Source organism: Falco peregrinus, chromosome 7, assembly GCF_023634155.1.
Source record: "Falco peregrinus isolate bFalPer1 chromosome 7, bFalPer1.pri, whole genome shotgun sequence".
Classification (NCBI taxonomy): Eukaryota; Metazoa; Chordata; class Aves; order Falconiformes; family Falconidae; genus Falco; species Falco peregrinus.
In genome coordinates this window covers 695968-709983 of record NC_073727.1, presented here as the reverse complement: position 1 = coordinate 709983, position 14016 = coordinate 695968, and the positions used below count along the sequence as shown (strand labels likewise).

Sequence of the window (14016 nt, the reverse complement as noted above, 5' to 3'; positions counted from 1 at the left end):
GGCCGGGGGCGCCTGAGGGGGCCGGCGCGGGGCGGCGCTGCGTCCTGCCCGGGAGCGGCCGTGCTGCTGGGCGGGCCCCGGGGCGGCGGCGGCGGGGCCGCGAGGTGGGTGAGCGGGTGAGCGGGCGGGCGGGACAGTGGCCGGCGGCGCCTGCGAAGGGCCGGTTCCCCGCTCCCGCCGGCCGGCGGCGGGAAGGCCCCCAGGCGAGCGGTAGCGCACCTCGGGCCGGCGGAGCGGCCGCGCCTCGTGCGCTGCGCCCTCACGGCTTGCTCCGCGCCGGGGCCGCGGGCAGCGCTGCTGCGGGAGCAGCCGCACCGCTTCGTGACCCTGACTGCGGGTGTGCTTGCGGTGGGAGAGCAGTAGTAGCTGCCCGCGGTAGTGGCCGGGATCCCTAAGGTACGGCTTAGATAACAGGATAAGAAAATTATTCAGGTCTTCCTGGTTCAGAACAACTTGGTAACTGCGCTGGCAACAATGGAGAAGATAAAATGCAGTAGGGACGGAGGCTTGCCAGGAACTGAAACCGAAGACGTTTGGAGTATTTTGCTCAGAAAGACACTTTGAACAAACCGCCCTCCAGGCTGCGGCCCAGAAGGGGACCAGTTTAGGAAGCCCTTGAGGCAGTAAAACAGTAACTGCGTTCCACATGTAAATACAGGAAGACAAACCACCGTCTTTCCACTGTTCCTTCAAACGGAAGCTAAGATTTCCCATTGTGTTGCTTGCTCTCATAGTGAAGATAATTAGATTTGCTAATCCCTGCTTTCTAATAAACTATTAACTCCGAAGGAAAACAGTGCAGCACAAGCCGTTTATAAATCATTTTCCATAGGACTGTAAAGTTGAAGTTCACAAAAAAAATAATAGAAATTACCTCCTTAAGCTTGGGAAATAAGACTAGCTCATTTGAGAGTCTCGGTATTTTTTCTGTTAACGCTCGCAGGACCGCCGCGTGCTTGCCCCCGCCGAACCGGGTGCAGAGTTACAAGAGCGGGTTTCGCGGGGGTGACACCGAGCTGCTCAGGGCAGAACCCGGGCGCAAACACCTGTGTTTTCCGCAGCAGGGCGCGGCGCGGCCGGGAGCCGGGCTCGGCGGTCTGGGCTCGCCTGCGGGGCCGTCCCCGTGGCCGCGGCAGGGCGGGCGGGCCCGCCCCGGTGCCGCGCGGGTGAGCGGGGGCTGCTCCCGGCGGGGGGAGCGGGGCAGCGGGCCGCCTCCAGCGCCTGTGCCGGGGGGGTGCGGGATGGCGGCAACTGTTGCGCGGCCCCGGCCGGAGCCGGCCTGCCCGCCGCCCGCAGAGCGGAGACGGGGCCGGGGCGTGTAGCGCCCGGGCCTGGGTGCGAGGGACATGCCGGTACGTGGAACAAAACTGCCGAGGGGCGGGGATCCCGAAGGTTTTGTGCGAGGGCAGAGCGATAAATGGGGTGTTTGGAGCAACGGGAAGGGGGACAGTCATTTCTGAGGCTTCGCCATGTGCCTTTAAAAGCAGGCAAACTGGGTGGGAAATTGCAGAGCTGCAGCAAATGCAAACCGCCTCTGTGAGCGTTTGCTTTTAAAAAATGCCATTGGTGCTTAGGACGAGTGGAAGATCTTCACCTGGAGGCAAACTCGGTTCTGAAGCAAAGGGCAAAGCAAAAGGATTCGTTGCTTCTCCAAATTGATCTCTGGGTATTTTCTAGGTTCTGGACATAGGAAATATGAATGACTGGCAGAAGAAAACCCCTCTAGACTGGGAAACGTATCTGAACAAAATGGTGAAAGTTGCTGCAATTGAGAAACATGAATATGAAGGATGGGTCTTAACAGTTGATCCCATTTCTGCCAGGTAAGTACCAAAGCTTTTTTTTTTTTTTTCTGTGAAGCTAAGAGAAAACAAGTTTTTCAGGAACACAGAAGATCTCAAGACTGAAGTAAACTTTTTTGGAGCAAAAAACATGTTGAGGCTGCATGCCTCGCTTTTTTAGTTGGCAGGGCCTAAGAGAAAGCAATGTTGCAGTTGATGAGGCCAGTTCACCCAAGTCCACTTTGATCTCACTCAAATGACTGGTAAGTTTGGGGAATGGAAAATACCAGAATTCGTGCTGACATTATTGTGGACCTGAGGTTAGTACTTTAGTCCTAATAGGTGGATACCTTTTAATAATATACAAAGCCCTGCTTCACAAAGACAGCAGGAATGTTCTTAATGCTTTAGGTGTTGAAATCCTTATCCTCTGTCCAAAGTTCTCACTTGCCCTGCTTTCCCCTACAGCCTGGCACCCATGAGGGTGTCCTGGCTGCTTTGGAGAGGAAGCAGAGAAATTGGCAAGGGTATTGGACAGAAAGTGGCACCGCAGTTCTCAAGTGAGTAGCTTCAAAGCAGAGTTTGAAAGGCAGAACATACCAGGGAATTGGCAGAAATGTGGCTCCTTGCTGCCAGAGCCTTTTCATACCTTTTTGGTTGTGAGCTTGTACATGAGCACAAGGAGGCTAGAAACTAAAACATCCGGTTTCTGATGTGTTTCAGAAGAATTGGATGTTGCTTCAACCCTGAAGTAGCTTCGATACTTAGGTTTTCTCTTGGAGTCGGTTATCATTTTGGTAAGAAAGGTACATGCAGCTGCGAGTGATTCTGGGGATGGCCAAGACTAAACCCAAGGCTTATTTCACTGTGCATTTCCCAGAAAGTCCTTACATCCACTAATGGTGGCAACAAGCGGATTAGAAAAATGCTGGCATCAAATTCTGGAATTTTTCTTCCCACAAGAGGAAGAAAGTGGTTCCTAATCCTCTTCATTGATACATGGGGAAAAGATCCTAGAAATATAACAAGCTGCCTTCCTACCTGTATTTTAGGACTTCTGGGATGTAAATGCCCTTGGTAAAAGACCAGACTGCTACATGAGTCTCAACGTGCTGTGGTGTGTTCCCATTGTAATACTCAAGCTAGAGTTTTCGATTAAGAAACTAGTAACGCTAACTTAAAAATATATAAAATATTTTAGTAATCATCAATAATTAAATATTAGTAATTTGTCATTAAAAGGTTCTGATGTTGTTAGCTGCCACCATTGCCTTTGGCATTCAAAGTGCTGAATGTATGAAGGTATCATTGGTTTTGAATGTTGGAAGACTTAATGTTCTTCAGCAAGGTTGGGAATACTGCGCAGAAATACTTAGATTCCTAACACTGATTTTAATGTACCCTTTGCATTTTTAAAGTCACGTTCTGCTTGAAAGTATCTAGCGTGGTTTCAAGTTCAAGGCCAGAAGTTACCTGCAAAGCCTCACATTTTCAGTATTTTAAGGGTATGGCAGCATGCTTTTCGCGAAAAGAGGTGGATATGCAACATTGTCTAAATGTCTGGGTTGTGCTGATGGTAATGAGCACTCATCTCGAAGAATCTTGGCCTGTTTCCTCAGTCTTCACTTAAGTACAGTGACTCACACATTATCCTTCTTTCCTTGCCAGTATTGTCCTTGCAACATTCCTGGAGAATGAGAAGGTGTCCATATCTGTTGTCTTGGGCCATGCTGTCCAGGAGGTCAAGATACTGAAAGAAGGGGACGATGAAATGAAGCAACGGCTTGCTGGCATATTTGCACCTGAAGAAAGCAAAGCCTACAGCCCAGCGGAACTTGAAAAGAGGAAGAATGACTTGAAGACTTGGCTGGAAGCAAACCACATCCCTGTAACAGAGCAACAAGGTGAATCGGGAAGAATGCTGTGTGTGGCGGGGGTATTAACTATTGACCCACCATATGGCCCAGAAGAGTGCAGCAGCTCCAATGAGATTATTCTGTCTCGGGTTCAAGGCTTGATACAGGGCTACCTTGAAAAACAGCAGTGATGTGTAATGTTTAAAGCAGTTGTCTTTGGGACTATGTCTACCTGCCCTATTATAGGAACTGTTCTGGGTATCAATATACCACTGTTTGCAAAAATGCTGAGTTTAGGTACTTCTGTCTGATTTTTGTATGTTGAGAACAGGATAAAAAAAGCAGTATTAACTAAAAGCATGAAGCATTTTCTATGCACTATTTTTTATTAAAAACAAGCCACTGGATAATGATGATGTATTGAACTGATATATTAGTTTTATAAATATTTTTTATAACAGTATTGTGAAAGATGATACATGATAAATGTCAAACTGTTTTCCTCTGCCTTTAATTAATTATCTAGTGGTGCAGGCATGTTTGTTCAAACTGCTTTTGAACCAGAATTTGAACCAGAATTTTATTTCTTTTTCCAGAAGGAGAATTGTGACACTTGGACTTACTAAACCAGATGAAAGATGTTCAGAAAGCTCCCCCCCCGCTTCAACTGTTCTCCTGTTTTAGAATGTAAATTATAATGTAGGTCCATATTTGTAAAATGATTAGGGAAAGTTAGCAGGCAAATAGCAGGTTTTAAAAACATTCCCTATCTGTATTTGTTATTTTAGAGCAGCAGTGTATTGATTTTTCTATCCTCTTATGAAATAGCACCAAAACACCTTCAGCGTGCTCAAATGCATTTGAAAGCTGTGCCTAACCTGCCCTCCTCATTCCTGCTGTGGTTTATTTAAAAATACTTGGGATTAGTCATATTCATGCTGACTTTTCTTAACAGCCCTCTGCCACTCACCCGGTTGCATCTCCCGGCGGCGGGTGGGTGCCGGCGGGCCGGTGCTCACGGCCTGCCCGGAGCCGGGGCGGGCTGTGCTGGGCCGGGGGCAGGCAGCAGGGCGACCCCCGCCGGCAGGGCGCCTCCTTGCGAGGGGTGTCGCGGCTGCCCGCTCGTCCGGGGCGAGGAGCCCGCAGGCCCCTTCGCCGCCCGTCCGCGGGGCCGGGGCAGGGCTGCCGTGGCGGCGGGGGCTGGGCTGGCCGCCCCCCGCGCTGCTCCTTCTGCGCCAGCCGGCCTGCCTCGCCGCAGCCTGCTGTGGGCACCGCCGTTACCCACTCTAGGAAACAAAGGGACGTGCGAACATCTACAGTGAAAAACATGAAGGAATTTGAGAAACGGAGGATGTTGGTCCGTGCAAGCAGTTAAGAGAACGCGGCCCTGGGAGAAGGAGCGGACGGCCGAAGTACGTCGGGCTGGAACGTGAGATCGGCCGAAGGGGAACCGAACGGTTCATGAGGCGGAACGGCAAAAACGCGAGCGGCGCCTGGGGCGGCGGCGCTCAGCACCCGGAGGGGCGCGGCCTGGAGCGGAGCCGGGGCGGTGAGGCAGGGCGGGCGGCCAGCGCGGCGGCGGCCCGGGTGCTGCCGCTCTCCCGCGGGGCGCCCGGCGCAGGAGCCGCGCCCGGGCCGCGCTGCCGGCGGGGCGGGGCGCGTGAGGCCCTGGCGGCGAGCGGGGCCGCCCCCTCAGCCGCGCTGCTCGCGCGAGACCCGCGGCGCGCGAGGAGCGGGACGGCCCCACCCCCAGCGGCGCAGGGCGCGGCGCGCAGTCGCGGCGGCGCTCGCTCTATATAAGGGCGGCGCTCGGGGCTCGGCCCGCAGCCGGGGGGATGTCGCGCTACGGGCGATACGGTAGGGGCGAGGCGGGGGCGGCGCGGCCGTTGGGGGGCGGCGGGGCGGGTGGGAGAAGGCGGCCGCGGGGAGCCGGCTGTGGGAGCGCGCGGTGCCCGGGGGGAGGCGGCGGGAGCAGGTGGCGGCGGCAGGTTGTGGCGGCGGGGCCGTGCCTGGCGCGGCGCGGGCGGGACGGGAGTGCCGCAAAATGGAGGCGCTGCTAAAGATGGCGGCGGCGGGGGGGGCTCCTCGCGCCCGGCGCTGCGCCTGCGCTCTGCGGGCCCCGTGCGCCGCCTGACATGGCTGACCGCGCTTCCCTCCCGGCAGAGACCAAGGTGTACGTAGGCAACCTGGGCACGGGGGCGGGCAAGGGCGAGCTGGAGAGAGCCTTCAGCTACTACGGGCCCCTGAGAACCGTGTGGATCGCGAGGAACCCGCCGGGCTTCGCCTTCGTGGAGTTCGAAGACCCGAGGGACGCTGAGGATGCGGTGCTCGGCCTCGACGGGAAGTACGTGCGCGCCTGGAGCCGCCGGGCCGGGGGGCGGCCCCCGCCTTCCCCCGCCCCGTGTGCGCAGGGGGCATCGCCGTGACCGTACGCTGTGTCTCGCAGGATAATATGCGGCTCGAGGGTGAGGGTGGAAGTGTCGACGGGGATGCCGCGTCGCTCCCGCTACGACAGGCCTCCTGCGCGGCGCCCCTTTGACCCCAACGACAGGTGCTACGAGTGTGGTGAGAAAGGCCACTATGCCTATGATTGTCACCGCTATAGTCGCCGAAGGAGGAGCAGGTACGTGTGGGGCCGGAGCGGCTGGGTTGCCTCGCCAGTTCACTTTTGCGTAGCTCTTGTTAGCAAAGAACAGAATGTTACGCCAGTTTTAACTCTTAATGTTGTAAGTCAACAGGTGTATATCACGATATTTTTTTTTTTTTGCTAATACATATCAAATGTTAATATTTTAATAATCAACCTGGTCAAAACCTTTCAGGTTTCTTCGTTTGAGTCAGTCGCCTTGATTCAGAATGTCACGAGCCTTAAGATTTCATGCTGAGGCGCCTTGCAAATCCGACACTTAAGATCCTCCTAGACCTTGAGGTGATCAGCATAAGAGGCCAGATCCCCTCGAGCCATCTACACGTAGCTTCACCTTATTCTTTAAGGGCAGAAAATTTGAGACGGTGATCGCCGTAACAGTAAATTTGGCTTTCAATTGGGGCCCCCCTCCGGTTTAGAAAGAGGAACACCAGATTGACCACATTCCCACCTAGAAAAATCTTCTTGCGTCAATCAAGCCTCACCCTGGCTCATTGGGCTGTCAGTTTGATCGTCGTTAGATTGAAGAGAACACCTAGATGCAGCGATCGGCTATAGATACTTCTAGATCGTCTAGATCTGCTAGACCTTGGGCCAAAGAGGGTCGACCTGCAAACTTGCAAGGTTTATTTTAAATACGCATTACAGTGTTTTCTATTCTAATGTAATTCTGCAATGTAATTCAGCTTTTAACATTTTTCTAGGTAGTAAAATGCTCGAGAAAAATAGGCCCAGAGATTTTTCCAACTGACAGATGCTAGTGGTGTGTTTTTGTTGGTTTGGTTTTTGGTTTGGTTTTTTTATTTTCTTTTTAGTTGTCTGAAATAAGTTTTGACTTCAGCAGGGCCTCACGTGCACCGGTTGCTGCAGCTGTTTGCTGATATCTTTTTTCTCTAACCTAAAACCAGGTCCAGGTCTAGATCTCGTTCAAGGTCCCGAGGAAGAAGATATTCTCGGTCGCGCAGTCGGAGTCGTGGAAGGAGGTAGGATTCTCACTGTTGTATTTTCATTCTTTCTCTTGCTCCTCCCTCTGCTTCACCCCTTTCTGTAGTCTGTGTGAAAGGTATGTTGCAGTAATTGTGGTTGTTTTTTTTTTTCTCCCCGCCCCCTTTGTTTTGTAGATCGAGGTCAGCTTCCTATCGCAGGTCCAGGTCAATGTCTCCTCGCAGGTATAGATCATTTTCGCCCCGCAGATCTCGTTCTGGTTCTTTAAGGAGATCAAGGTATGCGTTTTAAGACCGCAACATTGAAAACTCGCCACAGTTATGTTGCCTTCAACATTAAGTTTTCATTCCAGCAGTTGATGTGTTTGCAGGAACCTTGGTAGTGTTAAAGCCCTGAGACCATATCTAAATGCTTTCTTTGAAGTTGAAAACATAAGCATATAATTTTGGAACTGCTGTTTCTAGGGTTTTTCAAGGCTGTAGCTTTCTTACAGTATTAATCTATGGTTAAGGTTTCCTGCTTGAGCTTCAGGGGTCCAGGAAGTAATTACGCTTGCATGCCTAAGGCAGTGGGACTTCTTAGTGGATGGTAGTGCTGGCCAAATGTACTATAGCTTTCTAGTAATAAAAATTACATCTGCAAAACAATACTTAGAGCAAAATTTGCTGGGGACAGTATCATAAAAGTAAAGGAAGGCTATCTCAGCTGTATGACTTCGAATCCTGTAGTAGTAGCTGAACTTTCCATCTCTTCCCCCCACGCCAGATCTAGGTCCAGGTCACGCTCAAGGTCCCGGTCCATTGTATGGCCTCGAAGCAGGTAAGAGACTTGTTTTAATTCAAACAAATAATAGTGTTTTGGGCTTTTTGGTGATTTTGTTTTCCCTGGCCAAGTTTGGCTGGAAGGGGTTAGAAGGTTGTGAAGCATAGCAATGTTCACACATATAGTGAATAACTTTGGCCTTTTCACAAACTAAAGTAGTGGTTGATTTCTTGTAATAAACATGAGTTTGTTTTGGTCTGTGGCTACTATATGAGGTCTATGTGTTTGTCGCCATAAACAAAGCTTGTATTTATGATTTAAGGTCTAGAGAGAAGTTTCAAAATCTAGTTAATGCCTACACATGTAAAGAATGCTTGACCTTGTGACCTGCAGGAAATGCTGCTTAGGTTTTTCTTGGCCTGTTCTGTTGGCAAATCTCAGTTGCTGGGGAGGGGTAAGGTGATGAGAAGGTTGACACTACTGACTGAACTCTTGTATACAGCTTTTAGCTTTGTCAGTTCTAGTTCTGAGAGCTAGGTCAAATTAAATTGCTGTAGCACAAAGAACCATATTACGTTTGACTTCAGAGGTTTTGAGGGCTCAATGAGCAGGACCATTAGTCCTAATGTCGCAGCGGTAGTGTTTTGAAGGACTTTTGAAGCTGACACAAAGCCCTGGCTTTGTGGATCTGGATGTTTTCCATGCTGAAGTGTTGAAGAAAATGAGTAGAGAGTTAAGTGCTCCTTTGTTATTTTCCTCTACCCTTTGTGATAAGTTTTAGTTGGAAAAAAGGTGAGAGTATGATAACAACAGGATGGATGTGAGAGCTGATCAGCTGGAAGAAGTTGTTTTTTATTTTGCTTTAGAACAGGGGACATGTTTTAGGGATCTGCCTGCTCCTTCAGGACTTGCACATTGTGCCTTTAAGGGGATGATGGTGATGATTATCGCTAGAGCTGTCCTGGCTGACACAGGCCTGTAATGCAGGAGGCGACTAGCCAGGCTCAAATTGCACGCTGCTATGGCGGAGGAGTGAATACTGTTGATGTTGCTTGGTGATATCTAGTTCTGGGACAGTCGTGTTCCTGCATGGAAGACTTTTGATACTTTTACTGATGTTCCTGATGGATGCCGACTTTGCTTAGGTCTGCACTTACAGTGGTGAGCAGTGGTAGGTCAGTACTGGAGTTACGGAAGCATTGTGAAAGCTCCAGCCAGTGTTAGTCCTCTGCGCTTATACAGCAGAATGGTAGTACGTAACCGGTGCTGCTTCCACAGCTTTTGATCTGCAGTCCTGCTTTGCTGCTGTGCTTCAGAAGGAGGATTTTCTAGCAGTGAGATGATGCTCTTGGCTGCCTTGCTGTATTTCTTAGCAAAGGAAGTCATGCTCACGCTACAGAATACAAGTTCTGGTAGTTGTGAGCAACTCCATCCTGTGTAACCCGTGATACAGTAACAAAATCACTGGTGGCAGGGTTAGGAGCTGTGTCAGGATGGCTCGGCATAGTGAGCAGGAAGGTTTCAAAGCACTGGCATGTAGCTTGTGGCATTGTTTTAACTTGAGCCAGCAGCGTGAACATAGTATTTCTGGAAGTTAATAGAGCAGGTAAAGGTGATTCTTCAGTTACACTTCGAAATGGTTGTGAGCAGAAATGGAATTAAGTTTCCTACTTTTTTGGCAACATCCATCTTGAACGCTGGGCTTTCTGATGTGTCAGAATTCAGGCCTGTGGTATTGCTGAACTCTAGGAGGCCAGACAGCCGATACTTGAGTTGGTGAAGTCGTATGATAAATGTGGAAGGAAAGCCTCACCATTCAAGTAAATTTTAATTTGTAAGATGAATTGGGAGTAGGTTACATGTTAGCAGCAGGCAGGCAGTGAAAACTGAAATGCTGTTTTCATTGGATAACTGATGAAAAAAGCTGTATTATACTTGAATAAAAGCGGCATTAATCTGAAAAATGCATCAGCTATTTAGCACGCATGCTTACCTGTGGCTGGTTCCCGGTTCCTAATGTGCTATTTAAAAGGTTTTCTAAGTTGACACTTGAAAGTATTTTTCCCTTTATGGAAGGGATACTTGCAGATGGAGAAAAAATCTGGGAGCCTGCTACAAGGTCTTCTGTTTTGTGAAAGTGGTACCTGAAGCTTTGCTGGGGAGGTTCTTGTGCTTGTACTCTTGTCTTCTGATAAGTGGGGTCTCTGGAATAAGAGCTAAAGGAGTGTTGTGAAATGTCACGAGAAAAGCCTGCAGCCCCGGTCTTCCTCTGGTTTGTGATGCTATGTAGTATGAATTTGCTGTTGCTCATTTAGCTAACTTTCATTGTATTTGCATGTCACTAGCTGCTTTGCTGAGCTTTATTTTTCTCCTGTTGTAGGTCTGGGTCCCATGGTAGATCTAAATCTGGCTTACCTGCTAAAAGGTGAGCATAGCACTCAGTTTTTTTGTGGGTTTGTTTTGGGTTTTTTTTGTTACAATTCAAAATCTCTGCTTGGACCAGTATTTCAGTTGCATGTGGAAGTGGTTTTTTTGGGGGGGGCGGTTGGTTTTTTAATAGCTGATTTTAAAATATCTTTCATGTGTTATTTTAATGTTACATAGCTGATTTTTTTTTTTTTTTTTTTTTTTTTTGTGGGACAGTAAGTAATTCTTCCAGAAGGATTGTGGATACAGGTTTTTTTAACCCATGATTGGACTTAGAAGAAGTATTTTAGACAGGATTTGGGGCATGTCTTTCCCTACCTCTGTTCTCAGTTTTCCTGACTCTCCTCCGCTTTATTCACTGCTCCTGCTTTGCAGGATTATTGTGATCCTTTTATAGCTCTTTGAAGCTGTGTGTTGCTCTTTTTCCAAGGGCTCTGGCTTTCAGCAGTTTTTCTTCTCAGCTGCAGCTTCTCGCTTACAGTAACTGGGTATACTTGCTATCAGCAGCATTAAGGCTGGTGATTTGTAATGTATTTAACATCAAAGTGTTCTTAGTGTTTTTACATGGTCAAAAGTGGTTACTGAGTATATATGAGTTTACCACATTGATTGTTTTGGTTTGCTTCATTTTAACAGTCGCTCAAAGTCCAGATCACCATCTCCAAAGAGAAGGTAGGAATATCTTAAACTGCAGTGTGCCGTACAGTTCATAGTGCTGGTGTCTGGAGCAGTTGTTATAGAATAAAAGCTGAAAGTTTTTTCTTAACTTGTGAACTATGAAAAGACGAAGTTTTGTGGGCACTTCCTACCTCTGGTAGTCAGAACTTCATGCTACTATCTCTAAGGTAGCCTACTTCAATGAAATTTTAAAGGACAAGAGAAAATACAGGCAAATGAGAATCAACAGTCCCGAAGGTCCTGAGGAATTTAGAATCTGGGGAAGAAGCGAGTAATGTAAGGTCTGGAGCAAACCATGAATGTGCGGTAGGATTACATTCCTGCTGATGGCTCCACGCAGTGGTGCTCACTCAGTTGCACAGCTGCCAAATTTTGCTTCGCACTGTGAAGGAAGAAGCAAGTTTTCCTGTGTAACCAGAGAAGTATGTGCTGGAATTGATGTAGTCGGAGAGGGTGCCCCATGGTTAGCCCCAAACTGGAACAGCGCAGGTTATGGCAGAGCAAGAATTCCTCTGCACAGCTGGAGCACAGGCTCTGCGAAGGCTCCATGTCCTGCCTGGCTGTGGCAGCTGACGTCTCTTGTTTTGCCTGCCCTTTTCAAGCCTAAGGCAGCTCTTACTTAGAAAGGTGTAAAATACAAATTTTTACAATTACTATTTGTGAACTGTAAATGAAAAGAGTGTGGGGAGGGGGCATTGTGAGGTAGGGGGAGGGGCTCCTGAGCAGAGGAAGCCTGGGCTAGCATGCAGTTTCTGTTGGTTTTGCTGTAGGATTTGCTCTTAATCTCTTTCTTTCAGTCATTCACCATCAGGAAGCCCTTGAAGGAGTGTGCAAGTCCTGAAAGAATGGATTCAAATTTAAAAAGTTTAAGAAGAAAATTTATTTTGTTTACATTATTATAAGGGATTTTGTGGTGTCTTTGTAAATGTAAGGGCTTAGTCCTAGAAGGCTGTTTCTATTGACTAACAATTGGCATGAATCTGGATCTTTAAAAAGTCTTACTAGTAGACTAATGTAAAACTCTTTTGTTGTGTTAATGTTCTGTGATCTGGAAATGTTGGGCTTTTTTATTGGTGCATTGAAATAAACTCTGCATTTCTAACTAAGAAATATTTTGTGGCAACTCTGCTATTTCTGTCAATATTTGGGTAGCTGAAGCAGCTCACATGCCACTACAGCGAGGAGCAGGAGGCAGGCTGTTCCAGGTGCTTGTGAATTGAATGTAGCACAGTAGCCAGTGGCTGCCCTGCAGGTTGGTGCCTGTTGCTAGGACCTCATTCCTATAGAGATGAGTGTGAAGAGTTAACCAGTATCAGCTGTTCCTTCTTTCTGTTGGGTCTTGAATGTTTTGGTGATCTGTACCTTGTGTTTTCACTTCTGCCACCTCAGAGCTCGGTGAAGCTGAAAACCTGTCTGGAGGTGCTTGTACACTTGATGATTTGACTTACAGAATTGTCTGCAAAGGGCATTAACAGATGGAAAAAACAAGGAATGTGTGAATGCTGGTCTGTCCTGTTGATTAAAGGACCAGTGAACTCCCCTGAAGGTATTTGGAATACTTACAGAATGTAAACTACTGAAGTAAATATTTTTAGAAATCTTGTTCTATGTCCTGGTTCTCCAGGTAGTTCTACTTTGTGATACTTAGACTAAATTGGTGGTTCTGGTTGCAGAAAGAATACATTTAGATACTCTTTCTAGGAAATTAAGGCTTTTCTTAGAGATGGAAGGTCACAAGCAGAACCTGCAGGTCCTGTTTAAGTAACAGGACATTTCGGGAGTCGAGAGCTTGTGTTAACACCACCCTCCCCCAGTCTGCCTGGTCACATCATCTCCTTTGGGGGTGAAGTGCAACCAAAGGGCTCGCTGCTGTCCTGATCAGTTCTCACTTTGGGAAACTGGACTGTAGCTGCCTGTGTACGGATGGGCTCCATCTTGCCACAGGTAAGTTAGTGAAGGATTTGATCTAAGTACGATAAGCCAGTGCAAGGTACTGGCAAGTTTTATTTGTCCTTGCAGCTGATAATGGCCATTATCAGACTAGTAAGGACATCAGATCATTTTGACTTAAAAAGTCTTCCTTATAGTATGTTCTGGCCTACTGCCATGTCCTACAGGCCCGCAAGGAACAGGAATTCTCCTGGGGCTTATGACTTGTCAGCAGTGAGTTGCTACTCTACTGTTAGAGCAGTGCAGCTGTGCACAGGCACCCAGCCCCAGGTTTTCAGATGAGACATTGCAAGATGTTCAGTTACTAAAAGAATGATAATGAGCCCCTATACACAACTTGACAAAGACTCTTCCTGTGTACTAGAGTATGTGTTTGTCTCATCCCTCATCTCTGTTCCCCATGTTTGCATGTTTTGGTGCACTGGTGACTTTAGTGACTTTCCTTGCAGATGTTGCATTAATACTTTGTTATTTTTTTTATAATCATAGTCTGTTACGTGCTGCAGAAGAGGGAGCTGGAAACAATAGCATTAAACTAGGGTGACCCAGAAGCCACTGGTAAACACTGCTGGGGTGGTATGTGTTGGGTTCCCTGCCCTGTAGAGTGTACGGCATTGATGGTGAAACCAGCCTGTGCAACAGTTCTTGTAAAGGGGGGTGGCTTGCTCTTCTTTTCCCCTCTGTACCGTTGATGCAAGCTGGCCCTGCAATAAACCTGCAGACTGCAGCTCTTCCCGCAATACCTTCCTTTTTCAGTCTTCCCCCTTTCTTGTAACGCTCCTTGAGTGGACAGGTTGGGGGTGCATCCGTGGGTTCAGGAGGGGGAGGAGTAGGTCAGAGACGACCACTCGCGGTTCAGCTGCTGCTGGAGGTGGCTCTGATGCCCCAGGGAGGCCTATGGTCATGAACAGCAGCACTCTGCAGCATTTGCTGCTTGTCATCTGTATTTCATGCAGGCCCCTTGTTAGCA

At 48.4% G+C, this 14016-nt stretch overlaps 2 protein-coding genes across 5 annotated transcripts; both read left to right on the top strand.

Moving 5' to 3' along the window:
- The first annotated feature begins 5 nt into the window (after positions 1-5).
- GEMIN6 (gem nuclear organelle associated protein 6) lies at positions 6-4567 on the top strand. 3 transcript variants are annotated; one of them, XM_055811044.1, is made up of 3 exons: positions 6-104; positions 1678-1823; positions 3450-4567. In XM_055811044.1, the coding sequence occupies exons 2-3, from the start codon at positions 1696-1698 to the stop codon at positions 3826-3828; spliced, it is 507 nt and encodes a 168-aa protein (XP_055667019.1). In that variant the 5' UTR covers positions 6-104; positions 1678-1695; the 3' UTR covers positions 3829-4567. The 3 variants fall into 3 exon arrangements, with proteins under 3 accessions (XP_055667019.1, XP_013150631.1, XP_013150630.1); XM_013295177.3 differs by lacking the exon at positions 6-104 and adding an exon at positions 154-396; XM_013295176.3 differs by lacking the exon at positions 6-104 and adding an exon at positions 1209-1352.
- A 771-nt stretch (positions 4568-5338) lies between these two features.
- LOC101924764 (serine/arginine-rich splicing factor 7-like) lies at positions 5339-12206 on the top strand. 2 transcript variants are annotated; one of them, XM_055811045.1, is made up of 9 exons: positions 5339-5494; positions 5801-5981; positions 6084-6260; positions 7193-7267; positions 7406-7507; positions 7995-8048; positions 10372-10416; positions 11055-11090; positions 11894-12206. In XM_055811045.1, the coding sequence occupies exons 1-9, from the start codon at positions 5473-5475 to the stop codon at positions 11916-11918; spliced, it is 717 nt and encodes a 238-aa protein (XP_055667020.1). In that variant the 5' UTR covers positions 5339-5472; the 3' UTR covers positions 11919-12206. The 2 variants fall into 2 exon arrangements, with proteins under 2 accessions (XP_055667020.1, XP_055667021.1); XM_055811046.1 differs by lacking the exon at positions 10372-10416.
- Positions 12207-14016: the final 1810 nt, after the last annotated feature.